Source organism: Coturnix japonica, chromosome 7 (assembly GCF_054131305.1).
Source record: "Coturnix japonica strain WE chromosome 7, WE-NBRP24, whole genome shotgun sequence".
In the NCBI taxonomy this organism is placed as follows: Eukaryota; Metazoa; Chordata; class Aves; order Galliformes; family Phasianidae; genus Coturnix; species Coturnix japonica.
In genome coordinates, this window is record NC_140669.1 from 16,789,809 (window position 1) to 16,807,827 (window position 18,019).

The window sequence follows — 18,019 nt, forward strand, 5'->3', positions numbered from 1 at the left end:
CTGCTGCTGTTAACAATAAAAAGCCCAAAGATTTATGAGCTGAGGGAGGAGGAATTTTCAGAGGAAGATGGACTCACAGAATGAGACAAAATGAAAAATAACGTTCCCTCTTTCCCAGTCTCTCATGCCCATGGAAACACCTTGAAATAGCTGCATGGATTACCACCTACAGTAGAAGAATATCATTAATCCCAGACCTGGGTGTAATATTCCATTTTCCCCATAATTTGTACTTTTACTCAAAACATAAAAGAGATGCAAGAGACAGAAGAAAGGAGGAACGAGAAGGAATAAAGTAGGTTGGAAAGAGGGAACAGGAGAATTAGATAACAATCAAGCAGATTTCAAATATATATTTTTAGAGTAAACATACTATGGAAGTGTTTGAGGTAAGCCATTACTATGCCTCAGGTGTGTCAAGATAGTTGTTAAAATGCAGTTGAAACACTTTGCTTAAACATTCAAAATAAATGCATTATGAATGACTACAAAGGGTTAACATCGCTACCTGGATTATCATTAGGGGGAACCAGGAATTCAAGGAATGCCAGGACCACGAGGCCCCCCTGGAGAAGGGCTATTGGGACAGAAGGTATGATATCGAAATTAGAGAGAATGCCTGAGACCTGAGCCAACATACTGCAATGACTGAAGATGTGAATTCTTTGAAAAGGGGATCAAGATTGAATGAAACTTCAACTGTTCACATGATCCTTTTAATATTTAACAGCAGCATCTCTGCACTGAATATTTTGATATCATGAGGTTTATCTGCTAGTGCAGTTAGAGATACAGATCTTGTCTTTAACATTGTTGCCTTTAATTTATCCACGGTTGTACAAAATTTCAGTATTTCCTTTGTTTGCTATTCTGAACACCTTCCCTAGGCCAAAAGGCTTCTCAGAATGTTTCCATCACCCAATCCAAATCTACCTGGTCCCTTCTCAGTTTCCCTGCTGCGTCTTAGTTTCCTCAAACACATTCACTTCAATCATGCAGTATCCCAAGAAACATCCCTCTCTCCATGTACTTGTTGTTTGGGATGTTTCATTTTTCAAACTGCTTGAGCTGTATATTCCACAAGAATAGTCAATAGTACAAGTTATTCACAAAATTCAGATAGTAATAAATTTAAACAGTCTCTAATGAAGATTTCTAACTCTTGCCAGAAGCTGAAGGTGAATTTAACAAAGGCAGCTAGAAATAAATGTGAGAAATGTAATGAAAATTGATTTAGACTTTGTCTGCTTACATACATGACTTCCAAGGGAGATCGAGGAGCAACAGGAGAAAAAGGGAAAAAAGGAGAAAAGGGCTTTGTGGGTGATCCTGGTTTATCTGGAGAACCTGTGAGTAATTCAGTTTTATCACATCTGTATTCTTACACTGCTTAATACTAAAGCTGGTGTGTGTTTTTCTTGCTGTTTAACTACTCATAATCTGAAATGCTTAAGAAACTGGAAATATGAAGATGTTTAAAGGTATAAGGAAGACTTTTCTGTGCAGGTACCCCAGTTTCAAGGCATATGTGGTTTCCTTCTCAAGACAGTGAAAGCCAGCAGTCCTGTTGTAAGAAGATAGGGCTATGCAGTCCTATTATGTGGCTAGCAAGTAACAGGAGATCAGACTTACCATCAAAGCTGATAAGTAGACATGGGACAGGAAACTTTTAATTTCTACTGGCTTCCAAAAGCTGGAAAACAAAATGTCCTCTTCTGCCCTGGCATTTGGATACTATTCAGTATATTAAACTGAAAATCAGTGGTTCAACAGGAGACTCAAGGTCATCCACTACCAATAAAAGCCTTGCCACCTTAAAAGGTTACAGTTATGGTGGGTACAAGCCCAGTATCACAGGAAAACTATTTCTTCTAGCAAGAGTTCTTATTAGCTAAGTATTATTTTAATGATGGTACTGATGAAGTCATATTTTGAATTAGCGTTACTAATTGCATGGCTTAATTAATGATCATTGTTTCAGGGCAAAACTGGACCGAAGGGAGAGCAAGGTCTAACAGTAAGTGAATTCCATTATTTAAAACCTGTTAGGATGTGATTGTAACAAAATACAAGGAAGTATCAGTTGAAATCCCATGTAAACTATTCTAGAAAGAGTTTTCTGGCATTAATAAAGAAAGAAGCCACTTAAGGGCTTCTGGCTTTTTCTCATCTACTTCATGTTGATAAGTAATTTAAAATTCCTGATAATTTCACACCTTCTACATCTTCTTATACAGTTAGCAAACAAACACTTTGGTAGTATCAAGTTTATATGTTACTTGCAAGAGACAAATGGTAAAATGTTTTTAATTTTTTCATATCCAGAGAGAAGATATAATTAAATTAATTAAAGAGATATGTGGTAAGTATGTAGGAAAACTTCTAATTTCAGATTCTGCTTTCCTTCATAGAATTTACGTTTTCTTCCTTTTGCAGAAGAACTCCCAGTAGTCATTGTGCTCAGTCTGTGTTTTTTTGTTTGGTTTTTTTTTTCCTTTTCAGGTTGTGGTATTAAATGTAAAGAAATTCCTATGGAGCTTGTGTTTGTGATTGACAGCTCTGAGAGCGTGGGACCAGAGAATTTTGAGATTATCAAAGACTTTGTAACTGCATTAGTAGACAGAGTAACTGTAGGCAGAAATGCTACCAGAATTGGCCTCGTGCTGTACAGTTTAGAAGTGCAGCTAGAATTTGGCCTCAACAAGCATACAACACAACAGGACGTTAAACGAGCAATTAGAAAAATGCAGTACATGGGAGAGGGCACTTATACAGGAACTGCTATCCGTAAAGCAACCCAGGAAGGATTTCTAGGTGCTCGAACAGGAGTGCGAAAGGTGGCTGTTGTGCTCACCGATGGCCAAGCGGACAAGAGAGAAGCAGTGAAACTGGATGTTGTTGTTCGAGAGGCCCATGCAGCAAACATTGAAATGTATGCAATAGGAATTGTAAATACCTCCGATCCAACACAAGCTGAGTTTGTGCATGAACTAAATCTGATCGCTTCAGATCCAGACACAGAACATATGTATCTCATTGATGACTTCAATACTCTCCCAGGTGCGTTCATTGCAGTTTTATTCTGTATTATACCTGATGGCTCTCAGAATAGAGGGAAAAAATGCATTATGTTTGTGTTTGTTACATTTTTTAATGATCAGGGTTATTTACAAAATAAAAATTATAAGAACCTAGAGATGAAGGTTGCCTTCTTTAAAGGAGTCATGGTATAAGCCATGACATGAAAGAGAATACGCTGTGCCAACCAAAGATGTCACCTACAGGCTACAAAAGCAGTTGTTTAAACTGGCTTCCTATGTGCAGGGAGTGCTCATGCACTGTAGACCTGCTGGAATGGAAATGTGTATCACATAGAGGGCTTACAGGCTGGTAAATCTGTGATAATAAAGACACTTTGGGGAGCCTGGAATGATCTTAGATATGTATAAATAACCCAGAGGTGAACTGGATTACATGTGTATTATTCATGTGCGTAAAGAACCCAAATTTGAAAAATCCATTTAATTTCTTAGTATGATTTTTTAATTTCTTTTGAACAGCTCTGGAGTCCAAGTTAGTCAACCAGTTTTGTGAAGATGAGCATGGTACCTTAATTTACAATCGTAACAGAAATGTTGCAAGTGTAAGTGGCCCATCTTTCCATTCAGTATCTTCAAGTCCTTCACAGTACACGCTTCAGAACAACAATATTAATGGACAAGCGCTGTCAGCACAGACACCTGGGCTATCTACAATAGAAAGTCCTCTGGGTCCTGGTGATATTCCTCAGCCGCTGGTTCTGGTATGAAAATTCAGCATGTTTTATGAATGAAGGTTTTCTGTCTATTTCCTTCTCTGTTGCCTGATGCAATATCTACCTTTTTTCTTTTCTGCAGGCAGGTACTGCAATAGGTCCTTTAATTTGCTATGCTTGGTGCTGGCTGCTATGAATAGAAGTTCATGTATCGCATGCGCTCTGTTATCTACTGCCCGCAGTTTAGTTCTGATACTGCTACTGAGTTTAATACAGCAAGTTTAGGATTGACAGCCCTCCAGGTAAACTGGTCTGCTGAGGTTGAAATCTCAATTCTTAGCATTGCAGTCAGGGTAAATGGAAGGAAAAGTGTTAGGAAACCTGTAAATGATAACAGGCTGATTCATTTTGAGATGCTTCACAGTATTTGAAAAGAAAATATTTATTTCAGACCAACGTACCTACTGTGGTAGTTAATGAAGCCTATGAAGATAATCTAGAGGAAATGGAACAGTCATCCTCAGTAACAATGGACACTAGAGGTATCTTTATCACTGTTAATTTTTTCGACTTTGAGTTCTTTTGGCTGATTAAAGAAAGAAATAAAAAATCACTGCCTCACTCTGTTGTTTTCACCAGCAGCTGTGACATCATCATTGCCACCACCATCTATGGACAAAGTGCTGCCATCATCTCTTTCAGCTGCAGGGCTCACACCAAGGCCAGGTTATAGATCATTTTCTTCTCTCTTAACCCTGACACTGATTTTATAATGCTTTAATTCAGAGTCACTCTGAGTCCATCCACTTTTGAAGATTTCATGAGCACATGCTGTGGAAAAGATGACACTTCAGGATTTTATAAAATGTAGCTGTACTTCTTGGCCGGCCTATTAACCAGTTATTGTCTCTGCAAGTTTCAAATCCCACTGCTCATTTCAGAGCAGAACATGGTTAGCTGTAACTTGAGGCAGAGCTGATAAATGGCACCAAAGAGAGATCTCAGTGCCAGGTGAGGAGGGCCAGTGAGCAGAGTTCTTTGGCCAGGAAGGCTCGTTCTCCCACCAGGAGTTGAGGCCTCCTCAAGGAGAGAAGATGCAGAGTGATTTCAGAATTGGATGGACTTCTATTTCAGAAGAGAAATGGGGGGGGAAAAGTATTTAGTCACTTGAAGGAAAGTATAGTAAAGAGCTGACTATTCAAAGGGTGCATTCATTTCACATGAAAAATCTGAATCTGTTCTTTGTATCATTTTGGGGGTTCACGCTTTTGGATTCCAGTAGCAACGTGCTGTGATGGAACAACAACATGATGAAGAGTGTGCCTCCTGGGAATGGGGGTGTGACTAAGATAGCTGCCTAATGCTCTATTGGGAACTTCTTTTTTTCTAAGTTTCAAGGTACTGGTTGCCAATGATACATGCAGAATATTGATGTAATAATGTTAAACATTTAAAGAAAGTATTTTCCATCTTATGGTATTATTACAGTGAGTGAGACTAGCACATCGCAATTGATTTTTACACAGAATTGCATCTGCTCCTGTTTGTTTCTTTGTTTTTTAAGAAAATGTTCTGGGCCTCCGGTGCAAGTTAAGGCTGGATCAAGGGCCGTGCCGTGTTTACATCATAAAATGGTATTACGATAAACAAGCCAATGCCTGCGCTCAGTTCTGGTACGGTGGCTGTGATGGAAACGCAAATCGGTTTGAAAGTGAAGAGGAATGTAGAGAGGCTTGTGTATTTTCTTCTGGAGGTAAGAATTTGCACCTATCTGTATGTTAATAACTACCATGTTGAAGCCCTTGCTTGTTTGGGTTAGTCGTGAGGTATCAAGTATGGTACGTACAGCAGAAACCACTAGTTTAAAGAACGTTAACACTGTGAAGCCATATATTCACTAATTAAGGAAACCTCTACCTGTGCAAGCAGACTTTAATTCCTTTTGCATGTATTTTATGATCAATTCCTTACATAACAAAGCAACACATTTCCAGCAGTATCCGGAATTCATGATTTCCTTCAATAGAGACCAGCATAGCACTTGTAGCAATCACCCTTCCTTCTAAATTACGCTATTGTACAATCACTAACTTCATTTTAAATTATACATGTGGCTTTGGAAAGGCAATCCTCGGTCATTAAAAGTCACATAACTTCTCTTTGTTACAGAAACCTGACAGCTAGCCTGGATTCTGCAGTGAAGGCTTCATCTTCTTTAAGGGAAACTGCTCCCACAAATCCTACTTTACACTTCAAGCACAGAATATCCATTTCTGAATACCATGCAACTACTGCTCGTGTTGCCAGATGAACACAGCAAACACAACAGCTTGTTCTCTACATGCTGTCCAGGTCCCAAGACAGGGATGTAGCTGAGCTACCCAGCCCTCCCAACCACATCCTTGTTAGATTTAGGCCTTTTATCCAGCAGCTCTCCTCAGTTTCCAGTAACTGGGCAAGGTACATGACAAATGAAATCAAACACTTCCACATCTTTGTGTGACTACACCAGTAGCTGACATCAACAAATTAGGTTACTTCATGCCTGAAATGGCTCTTGTTGTATATTTCTATTCTAAAAGCCTTAGTATTAAAAGGCCTTAAAGTCTTAGTATTTTACTGTTCCTTAAAAACTCTCATCTTACATTCAAAGCATCAAACTAAGAGTTTATTCTTTGTTGCCTGTCACTGCCGTATGGCTTTTTACATTTGTGATTGCATTTATTTGATAAGTCTTGTTTTACTTGAATTTTATACTTAAAAGCTTGTTTCTAATAAACTGTTTCTAGTTTTACTGCTAGAATAGAGAGTAGATAAAGTGCCTTCACAGAACTGATCTTACTACTAAGTTAGATGTATTTCTGATTATACATCTGCATTTCTACCACAGTCCTGTTATGGAATTACCACAGATCAGACACTCCTGTATATGAAGCCAGAAATTGGGAATTAGGCCTCAAGAATTCCATTACATCCAATTGCTCAATAGAATTTTAAGGCACATCCAAGAAATGGCAGCAAAAATAAAATTATCAGTGGAGAAGTTTCTTCCTGTAATTTGTACTTGCACAGAATCACAAATGGCTGAGGATGGAAAAGACCTCTGGAGGTCATCCACTGCAACCCGCTGCTCAAGTGGGGTCCCCCTAAAGCACATCACCCAGGACTGAGTCCAGATGCCTTTTGGACAACTTTAGAACAGGCTCCACAATCTCTATGGGCAGCCTGAGCCAGGACTCACAATAAAGAAGTTTTTCCTGATGTTCACAAGATTGAACATTACACCCTGCGGTTCAGTTTGTGCCCATTGTCTCTCATCCAGAACCACTGCCCCGTTTTCTTAACGCTGTCCCATCAGATACATACACACACATAAATTAGAAGTACTTCAATACAAACTTAAAAATATTTCAAGCTGTAATTCGCCGACTTTCACACATTTTACATCTACCAGCTTCACAGGGCTGTTTTTGTTCGAGTTAACGTGTGTAACAGTGTGACCGTTACCTTGTACCACACACATCTACAGCACGAGGAAGCGCCGCACGGTCCGTCCCTCACACACCATCCATCTCTCACACACACGGTCCAGCCCTCACACAGCGCCCACACGCGCCGTTCCCGCCTCAAGGAGCTCAGGGCGGGGCGGGAAAACAAGCCCCGCCCCCTCCGTGCCAGCAGTTGCCAGGGCGGCGCGAGGTGTCGCCAGAGGGAAGCGAAGCGGCGGGCAGCGATGAGCGCCGTGCTCGACGTGCTGTGGGAGGACAGAGATGTCCGCTTCGACATCTCCCCGCAGTGAGTAACGTTTTCCCGCACCGCTCGTACAGCTGGGCTGTGCGGGCCCGGCCGGGACGCCGCAGTTCTCGCTATCTGTCAGTAAACGGCGTGAGGCCGCTCTGCGGGGCGCGCCGGGAGGCCGCGGCTGTGATGGCTGCTCGGGGGCGGGAAGAGGCGGCGGGGGAGCTGTGCCTGCTGTGCCTGCTGTGCCTGCTGTGTGCCGCGAGGGGGAGCTGTGGGATGTTACATCTGACAGCCAAAGGGGGCGGCTGGGGAACGTGGTTCGGTGTTGTATTGCGTGGGGAAGCCAAATAAACGTGTGCCTTGGGGAGGAAAGGGAATTCGCTTCTTGGGACCTGGTAGTTATGTGCTGGGGGCTGTGCCCTCGGCCTGGCTCCAGGCTGGAGTGTACAAAGGTACGGAAGGAGACATGGAGATCCATGAGAGCAGCGTGTGTGAATATGTGAGTTTTGTGTACGGTGATGCACCAAGGAAAGGGAAAGAGGAAGGGGAAGAGAGTGAGGAAATATCAATGGCCTTCCCTGGGAGGAGAAGTATATTTCTTTTTCGTTTGTTTTTTTTTTAGACAAATGAAAATGAGGCCTGGAGAAGTCCTTATAGACTGCCTGGAGTCCATTGAAGATACCAAAGGAAATAATGGAGACAGAGGTAGCTACTTGCTCAGGGAAACTGTAACTTTCCTAATAGCTACTCTGCGTCTGTTTCACAGAACAAACCTTCCTGTTTCACAGATCTGCTTCTGTTGGGAGTATTTTCAAATAGTATCTCATTCAGTTGTGGGAGCTGTAAGTGTGTAGGGCATCCTACACGCTCAGTGACCCTTCCAGGGCCTGGATGTGGTGCTGTGCAGGACATAGAGTAGAACGAGTTTGCACGTGGCGTGAAGAGATGAGGTTATTTGCAAAGCCAACAGAGCACTTAATGCACTCTCTGCCTCTTCTTTCTCAGAACAGTTGTGCAGTAATTGTGTCTCTGCTTTTTTACCAATTAGGTAGATATGGAATCCATTACTGTTTGGTTTTGAGAAATGCTGGTATAAATAAATCATAGAATCATAGAATTACCCAGGTTGGAAAAGGTCTCAAAGATCACCAAGTTCAACCGCAGCCTAACCAGTACCCTAACTCTAAAAACCTTCTGCTAAATCATATCCCTGAGCACCACATCCAAACGGCTCCTAAACACATCCAGGTACAGTGACTCAACCACCTCCCTGGGGAGATTCATTTGTTCCTTTTGCTGGATTTTTTCTCCTGGTATTAAAATTAGGGGAGTGGAGGATGATTAGAGATTGTCCTGCAGGGATATCCTGCTTTCCTTCTTCCTGTCAAGATGAAGGAATACGATGGTGTTGCAAAGCCAGAGGTAAATATTTACCACAGAACTGAACATTTACTTTCATGGTAGTTATTCAGATTCAAACCCTTCACACCCTTTATTTCCAGGCAGACTGCTCGTGACAAATTTGAGGATTATTTGGCGCTCATTGTCATTGCCCAGAGTTAACCTCTGTAAGTATTATCTCCTTTTAAACGATTGAAAATGTTCTGTTTCCTTTGTGGCGGCGTGCAATACATTCACAATACCATAAGTTGCACTACAGAATACTAAAATCTTGGCCTGCTGCTTCTATACAGTCTGAAATAAACTGCTACTGGTGAATCTGTCTGTAGTATGGAAACTGTTACTTTAATTCACTGCAGAATGTTAATATTCAATGGCAGTTTCTCAGGACAGGAACTGAAGAGTGTTTTAGTGTATCTTCTGTTTAATCTGTCCGGAATTTATTTATTTTTTTCCCCTAAAAAGAAACCTAAGTTTATGTTTCTTCTTAATTTGTATTACTTAAACCTTCTGTTGCTGCCTGTTTAATTCACATACAGTTTTTATTCCCTAGAAGTATCTACCTTTCCAAATTTACTACTGTGAGCTCTGAATAAGCTTCTGATTTTAACTGTGTGAGTAGCCAGCTAGTTTGCTGGTATTTAGTTTGCTGAAGTAGGGCCAAGGTGCACTTTACTCAGTACCCAGCTCATTTACAGTGCTCAGTTCTGGAAAGCCAGACAGTAATGCAATCTGTTCTGCTCCTAAGCGGTGCATATCATGGTCTCTGACTGGTTGTTCTTCTGTATATTCTCTCTTATAGATGTGCACTCGCACAAGTGCACAACACAAACATGCTGCCAGAACTGAGCTTTTGGAGATGTAAAATCTTGCAGAAGCAAATTCCATTTCTCTCTCTTTTTCTTGAGGATGAGAGGAATCAAAAAACAGTTGAAACAAGGGAAACTGATTAGATATTAGAATAAAAACAATCATCACAATGGCAGACAGGCAGCAGTACAAGCTTCCAGAGTGGCTTTGGAAATATTCAGATTTGGAAATACCTCCTTACTTCTTTGGCAATGCTTGAAACTGAGCTGAACGCTACCTTGAGTATCCACATGGAATTAGTTCTGCTTTGAGAACAGCATTGGAGCAGATGACCTCCTGAGGTCTTTGATTTTATGATAAGAGCCCAGCTGGTTAACCACAGTATGAAATTCTTGAGAACAGCACCCATAGCTGCAAAATTTGGTATTGTGCTTCATGATTTGGAGTACCAGTTTTTCTCAAAACTGTTTTGTTTTTCTTTCCTTCCCATTTAGCTGTTGGTTACAACTGCATAATAAATATAACTACAAGAACTGCCAACTCAGTAAGTTTCAAACAGTACTTCTTACAATACTGAAAGGAGGTGTAGTTTGTTATTTTTATTTATTGCAGTGTATTAATCTGAATGTTTACTTGCAGAAAAAGCAGCAAAGGAATTTAGTTTGGGAGAGTTTTACATATTTATCTAGGAGCATGACTCTAGTCAGTTCCCTAGGGCAGTAAAGCTCATGTAATCACACTGTCTGGTGATTTTTCACTGTTCTTGATAAGTGAAATGCCAGTTAGTTGCATCTACAGCTAACAAGGATCTAGAAACAGTAGTTTTGTGAAAGCTCTCAAATGCATAGCCTGATTGCATACAACTGTGAAGCCATTTGTTTGGCAAGCAGCAAAGAAGTAGCAGGGAGATTTTGTAGGTTCCTCAGCCAGCCACATGGTAGGTGCCAGCTCACCAACTGCTCTGTGTACGGCATGGCTGCTCAGCACGCTTGTCACCCTTGGGCTGCACAACTCTTCTATTCCCCTGGCACAGCTGCTGAGGTAGGTAACAGACAGGATGCAGAGCCAGGGTGTTTGGGAAGCAAAAAGAAGGATGGTGACTGTGGATAATAAGAAGCAAATACTACAATTGTATAGCAGTCAGGCTTCATTAGTTCTGGTGATGGAAATGCTAGTTCCTGGTGCAGGTGGAAAAAGAAAGAAATGCGGGACAACAGTAAACCACCAGACAACAGTAGATCAGTGGTAGAGTCAGGATTAAACCACTGGATGTGTGGGCTTACAATACTGTCAAAATATTAAATTTCAAATTTTCCTTACAGAAATTACGGGGACAGACAGAAGCTCTGTATATATTGACTAAATGTAATAATACACGGTTTGAGTTCATATTTACCAATGTTGTTCCTGGGAGTCCCAGACTCTTCACTTCAGTTATTGCTGTGCACAGGTATCATACTTAAAATAGTGTTTGTTCACTTGTGAAATTCACTAGGTTAAATACATGGGATTGCTACTGTTGGTGGACTGTCTGTATTTAACGTGACAAAACCTTTCCAAAAGAGGACAACAGAATCTTTAGAAAGAGCAGAGAGAATGCTCACAAATTCTACTAGATAACTGCATGTAAAGAGAATTAATGTATGTCAGTAGCGGTCATGGGCTAAAGCATTCACCCTTTGAATATAAACTGAGTAACTTAAATTACAAAAAAAAAAAAAACACAAAAAAAAACCAAACAAAAACCAACTAACTAAAGCATGCATTTTGATTCATCATTCCTGTCTGTAATCCATGTCTGTGATTGTTGACAATGTAATGGAAATGGGAGTTCTAAACAGAATTTAACTCTGACTAAAACACTGACTTGAGGTGGATTTTTCTTTCCTACCTAAAGGTAAGCCACCTGAATGAATGTGTGCACAGTACGTTACTGTTGCTTTCTATTTAAGAGCTATGGAGTACAGATAACAGTACATATCGTTAGGTGTTTGTGTTGTGAGTATTTATAATTAGATGTCTGTGACTTAATTAGCAATGAAAAATAAATGATTTTTGGTGTCCGTACTATGTGTAACATGGGAGGAATTTATGCTTTGCAGCACAGGTTGGGAGATGACAGTCTTAAGGAAAAGAAACATCTTAACGTGAACAGTATAGGAGTTCAAACAGATGTTAAAAGAAACAAAGGCAACAACAAAAAAACTTCTAAATTTAAAAGTAATTTGATTAAGGAGAACTGAAACGCAGCAGTTTACATTCATGAAGATTTAATAATACTCTTGTTTCTGTACAACAAGGAAAGTTGAAAATATGTAACGTTTCACTGTTGCTGACGCAAGCACTGAAAGTAATAGAAAATACTGAAATTGAAACCTGGTGTTTTTTACTTTTTCAGAGCTTATGAAACTTCAAAAATGTATCGTGATCTGAAGCTGAGAAGTGCACTGATTCAGAACAAGCAGCTGAGGTTGTTGCCACGAGAACAAATATATGATAAAATCAATGGAGTGTGGAATTTATCAAGTGACCAGGTAAAGTGAAAAATGAGACTGTGTTGACTTCAATGAAGTTAAAATGTTCTGGCTTTTATCTAGCAATTGTACTACTATAGTTTTGCAACCTCAGAGGCAATACCCTTAATTTAGCTCACTAGCTATTGCATGGAAAAAAGCTGACTTCACATATTTACCACTCAGCACAACAAAGTTCTCTTCTTGGCAGACCGAAGTCTACATGACTCAGCTAATATGCAAGGAACTAGATATGCAGCTCCTGTTAATAAAATATATTTATGAGTGTAAAGCTCTGTATCATCCTGAAAGACAATCTTGCTGTTTCCAAAGTGCTCTGCTGCATATTTTTATGTTTACTTGCAGTCTTGACTACTTTGTAAGACAATATTGTCTTTTGATTACTGGAAATTGAAAATACTGGAATGAAAGTCTACTTAAAATGTGCAATAATGAAGGAAGTAATTGAAAATATTTCCATTATTATACATGGAACTAGTTACAAGTATTATCCAGAGCTGTGAAACAAAATGGGAGCTGTTATTTTTGTCTGTGTAGCTTTAGTCCAGAATGGAAACAGGATTCATCCTGACAAGCTAAAAAGTTCTTTCCCCTTCGTTCCCTTGGCACACATCTTCACAATTGACTAAGTTTAACCCACATGCCATTATACTTACTCTCTATGCCAATTCCAGATCTGTACAGTTAAGAACCCTCTCAGAAACTCCATGAACTCTCATTAGGTCTGCCGGGCTGTGATTTGATACTGCTTTGCTGTAGCAGTAGGAACTCCCAAGTGATTTTCAACTTGGGTGTTGTATCCTTTAAAGATGGGATCTTGCTTCCTAACAGTCATTAATAGCATTTTCACTGGTTTCCGTGGGAAAGGATCAGGCTTTTATTGAATTGATTGGAAAGCTATACCCTGCTAGTGATAAACAGGTTATCAGTAATCATCATGTTAATGGAGAGAAAGGCTCAGTATTTCAGAGCAGCTCTAACATACTTTTTCTTTAACAGGGAAATTTGGGAACATTTTTTATTACTAACGTGAGAATAGTTTGGCATGCAAATATGAATGACAGCTTTAATGTCAGCATACCATATCTACAAATTGTAAGTATCTTAAAACAACCATTTTCAAAATGAAATGGGATACATTCTGGTATTCAGTTAATGCTCCCATTTCACACTGACCCAGTATTTCATGTCCCAGTGTCAGGGAGACATTTGGTCTTAGCAGCATTAACTATGGGGTGGATTTCTTTTCCGTCCAGATGAATTGGAAGCTTTCATTAGCAATGTGAGATGTTGAGGAATGGCTTGTATTTTTGATTTCCAAACTATTTACCCTTGTGCTCCATGTCCTGAGACTAATGAGCCACAAATCTCATGTGGAAATGAACTCTTAATACTTTAGATAAAGCACTTTTCCTGAGGCTTTATTGTTTCAGAATTGAAATAGAGAGAATGCTGGTAGCCAAGCTTCCAAGAGGTATAACAGCAATTACTACAGTGGTTAATAATAATGTTTTTAAAAACGCTATCAGGTATTTCCAAAATTGTTTTTAATGTTTTATTTTGTTTGTTTGTTTTAACCTCTTTACCACTAGCGTTCAATAAAAGTGAGAGACTCAAAGTTTGGCTTGGCTCTTGTGATAGAGAGTTCTCAGCAGGTAAGAATCTTTATTATCCTTTCAGTAGCAGTTTTCAGAATTAGACAGCTGTGTATATAAAATGTTGCAGTGCTGCTTTTAAGCCCCTTAATTCTGTGTGGCCATTAAAAGGCAACTTTAAGAAACCTATCTTCACACCTCTTGAAATGTCAGCATGTTCAGGTAAATATGGCTGTTGTGTGTTACAGTGTCTCTAAGCAGAGCAAAAATAAACCTGCCTGACCAGTTCAAAGTATTGAGCTCTTACAGACTGTTTTCTGTCAGATTATCTTTGAGACCCGATTCTGTATTTAAGCAAGACCACTATTTTTAATCTTTCTCAACTATGTATGCTTTGCTCTAAGAAAGAAAATCACTTTTCTTCAATTTGACCTCAATCAGAAATGATTTTAATGATAAATTAATAAATAGATAGGTTTGTATGTATAATTTAACATTTTATTTAGCAGTGATCTGAAGGACTGAACACTTGCTGAGTAGCTAGGAATAAAGTATATCACTTTGTAACTTCTCACACCTTTCTTAGATCTTGTTTCTCTATGCAAGATGTTTGTTTCCCATTTATCTAATGGGCTAACAGTTTAAAGCTTATTTATCACATAAAGAAACATTATCATTGTTTTTTGTTTCACTCCTGGTTTTAGTGGCAGACTAAGATACTAAAATACAGGTGATGTTTTTATTATCAAAATTAAATTTGCTATCATTAAACTACAAATCCTCACTGGGGGTGGAATGAGAGGGAGTTGTTCAAATAATAAGTAATAATATACATCTTTTTTTCTCTGTTACGCAGAGTGGAGGATATGTACTTGGTTTTAAAATAGACCCTGTGGAGAAACTACAGGAGGCAGTGAAAGAAATTAATTCACTTCACAAAGTTTATTCAGCTAACCCTATATTTGGAGTGGATTATGAAATGGAAGAAAAGGTAGTCTATTTATCTGTTTTAAATTAGATGCAATATTATGTTAGCAAGCAGTAACAAAAATACATTTAATGTGTATTGGATATATGGAATTATTTACTTCAGTGTTCTATCTTTTAGCCTCAGTCTCTTGAAGACCTAACAGTGGAGCAGGTTCAAGATGATGTGGAAATAGAACCTGGTGAACAGACAGATGCTTTTGTGGTAAGCTTCTCTGCAGAGATCGGGGAAAGAAGTTTATATTCAAATATAAGTGGGGTACAGTTTTAATCAGCTGCAACTAAACATTCTGCATTTAATCACACCTCCCAGTTTAGAAAATGATATTAGCATCCCTCTCCCTTTCTGCCTGTATTTAATAATAAATATTAATGTAATAAAAATATTGAAATAATAAAAATACAATTAAATGCATTAGGCTGTCCAGAAACTTAATGATCTTCCTTCTAGAAATATCCAAATTTACTTGCAACCCAGGAAGAACTGCTTCATTTGATTTCACATGGAAAAGGTGTTCACATGCTAACCATAACCACGTCTTCAGCATGGTTGAAGAACTTTTCCTTAAAGGAAGATTTTGCTTGTTTTCTTGATGGCTTTGTCGCCTGAATTAAAGCTCAGGTTCTTCTTCACAAATACAAAGATCTGTCACCTGCTTGTCCAGAGACTTACAGAGCTGCAGATATTTTCAGAGTTTGAGTCTTAATTCCACACAGAACTGGAAATACAGTATAATTTTCACAGGCCTACATGAAAGAGTAGAAAACTGCTTAACTCTGTTCATTTCTTATACTGAGTATGATATTGACTGCATTTTAATACCATATTTAGATTTAACGTCACATAATGCTGCCGTATATGTAGCAGACAGTACTAAAATGCTGTTAGCTTGCTTGCTGGTTAAAATTTTGTTTCCTACAAAGTATTTGTTAGCATAACAAATGCAATGTGAAAACTTCATGATTATTAAATCTTTGTTTACTATGTTGAGAAATTCAGAGATTTATGTTATTTAATGAAACCAGTCCCTAACTTCTTTTTGTAATTGATTGAACCCTTTTGTAATTGATTTCAACATGGGAGGTACTTTGATCTTGTTTATAAAACAAAAATAAAGAACACATAATCGTTTTCTTGAAGAAAATTTACCAATTTTCACCCAAAGCGTTATTAGCAAAGTTGCATTTAAACTGTGTTGTTTTTCTCTTGTTTCTTTCTTTTACAGGCTTACTTTGCTGATGAAAACAAGGTGAGAACATACTTCTTTTCTTGCTGTTAGATTTGTGTTGTTATAAATTGGATAATTAAAAGTATGTTATTTTTCTGTCTAACGTCTTGCACATTCAAAAGCAACATGATCGGGAGCCTGTGTTTTCAGAAGAACTAGGACTTGCAGTAGAGAAGCTAAAGGATGGATTCACGCTCCAGGGACTCTGGGAAGTAATGACCTAATTTAGGTGGTCACATAGTGTTTCCCACCCAATGAAAGACTCTGTGCTGATTTTGTGAGATCTGTGGTTTATAGAACAATACAAGAGTGGCAGCAAAAGAACATACCAAAGTTTAAAAACAAACCAAAAAAACCCCAAAACAGGCAAATATTGTAGAATATGAACTAAGAATATGTCATAAAGATTATTCAAAATGTATGAAGGTATAAAAGCTGCTGTAGGAACAATGGCTGCCGGTTTATTTCAGCTACCATTTTATGGCACACGTCCACTACTGTGCTAAAATGCTGTGCAATACATGTTTTAGTTCTGCTTTGTGATTGCCTGGCTGCTGCTGGCACACCGATACACCAGGTGATTTTAGCATGTGTCATGGATTTATGAACTTTTTTTATTAAATCAGAGCAGTGAGCCTCTTCCTGTAAAAGCACAGGGTCCATCCTCTTGTTTCAGCCACCAGTTTCTGTCAGAAGAGGAAACCTCTACCATTTTGATAATGCAGTATATAGCATACAGTTTTATGCTCAGCTTAAAATACATATTTTTACACAGAAAATACTTTCCCAATACAATTGAGTCAGATTTCCATAATTTGTTTCATTCTGTGCAGCATGGATGTACAGAATGTACAACCCTTCATATCTGTGTTGGTTATGTCATTGAGCCAGTGTTATGGTACTGGCAGCTTTTTGACAAAATGCAATACTGTTTCAAGTTTTAGTTTTCACATCTCATCATTTATGAAGAGTTTTTCATACATCATTCCAGGTACTTTATTGTAATCCTGCTATCTTCAAGCCATGTTCTCTTTCTCTCTGTTTCTCTCTTTTTTTCTTTGTCAGAGCCCTTTTTTCTTTTTTTTTTTTAAGCACACACATAAATAGATTCTGTGTCTGAGTCATTAGACCTTTATGGTGTTATGTGTTAGAAATGAGTCATTTATTGTTGATGGGAAGATGCAGCTGTTACGTTTTCTAGGGAGATCAGACCTCTGTAGTATTTTCTATAAGTGGAAAAAGTCAAATGAGCTGTCCATTCAGCTGTTGTTCAGCAGCTGACTGTTATAGTAGGGCATAAAATATAATTGTGGTGATTGTAGTACGTCTTTCAAGGTGCATATTTCAATGAAACACTACCTATGGTTGAAAATAAACCATGGTTTCAATAAACTTGAGTGATGTTATAACTGTATATCTTGTGTTCAAATAGTTGTCTTTTCATCCTGTTCCATTACACTCAAAGAAAAATATGTACTATGTGGGTAAAAAGCATACTCTGAGTTAAGTACAGTCTTTCATCAATGTGTATTAAACTGATTCAGGTTTCCTTTGTATTACCACCTTATATGCTCCCAGTCTAAACTGAATTTTTACCATATGGATAATTATTCTAAATTCACAGTTCTTAATCTACTTAACTTGCATCTTTTACCTTAATCTGAGATTTTAAAAAATGGCTTTATTAGCATCTATTAAATAGTGTATGTCTGTTGTATTATGGTTTGTTTTTGTTTTTTTTCTTGTCTGTTCTACTTCTTAGGTGCTGTTTTCAGTTTAGTTTTGCAGCAGCTGATATGGTTTCTAAAGTAATCAGATGTGAAGGGATTGGTGATGTTTATAGATGATCTGGAATGCAGAATGATTGGAGGTGGGAGGTAGACTTAATTTTAAATTACTGTTAAAAACAGTACCTGAATATTTTATACTTTAAGAACTGTTTGTTTCTAAATAAATACAACCAAAACA

The 18,019-nt window shown here is 38.5% G+C and overlaps 2 protein-coding genes across 6 annotated transcripts in view; both read left to right on the forward strand.

The window, feature by feature from the left end:
- LOC107316727 (uncharacterized) overlaps positions 1-6,557 on the forward strand; it is a 29,177-nt gene extending 22,620 nt beyond the window's left edge. Inside the window, exons 28-37 of one of the 2 annotated variants that reach the window (XM_085552446.1) lie at positions 524-592; positions 1,269-1,349; positions 1,982-2,017; positions 2,326-2,362; positions 2,503-3,060; positions 3,561-3,802; positions 4,206-4,296; positions 4,394-4,480; positions 5,319-5,507; positions 5,924-6,557. In XM_085552446.1, coding sequence (XP_085408572.1) covers positions 524-592; positions 1,269-1,349; positions 1,982-2,017; positions 2,326-2,362; positions 2,503-3,060; positions 3,561-3,802; positions 4,206-4,296; positions 4,394-4,480; positions 5,319-5,507; positions 5,924-5,931 — 1,398 coding nt within the window. In that variant the 3' untranslated portion in view covers positions 5,932-6,557. The remainder of the gene's footprint in view (positions 1-523; positions 593-1,268; positions 1,350-1,981; positions 2,018-2,325; positions 2,363-2,502; positions 3,061-3,560; positions 3,803-4,205; positions 4,297-4,393; positions 4,481-5,318; positions 5,508-5,923) is intronic. The other variant, XM_085552447.1, reaches the window with a different exon arrangement.
- Positions 6,558-7,461: 904 nt separating this feature from the next.
- Positions 7,462-17,465, forward strand: BBS5 (Bardet-Biedl syndrome 5). Of its 4 annotated transcripts, XM_015868562.2 has the most exons (12): positions 7,462-7,549; positions 8,118-8,200; positions 8,998-9,063; positions 10,201-10,250; positions 11,029-11,156; positions 12,105-12,240; positions 13,240-13,335; positions 13,833-13,895; positions 14,692-14,826; positions 14,944-15,027; positions 16,049-16,072; positions 16,174-17,465. In XM_015868562.2, the coding sequence occupies exons 1-12, from the start codon at positions 7,488-7,490 to the stop codon at positions 16,273-16,275; spliced, it is 1,029 nt and encodes a 342-aa protein (XP_015724048.1). In that variant the 5' UTR covers positions 7,462-7,487; the 3' UTR covers positions 16,276-17,465. The 4 variants fall into 4 exon arrangements, with proteins under 4 accessions (XP_015724048.1, XP_085408578.1, XP_085408579.1 ...); XM_085552452.1 differs by lacking the exon at positions 14,692-14,826; XM_085552453.1 differs by lacking the exon at positions 11,029-11,156.
- Positions 17,466-18,019: the final 554 nt, after the last annotated feature.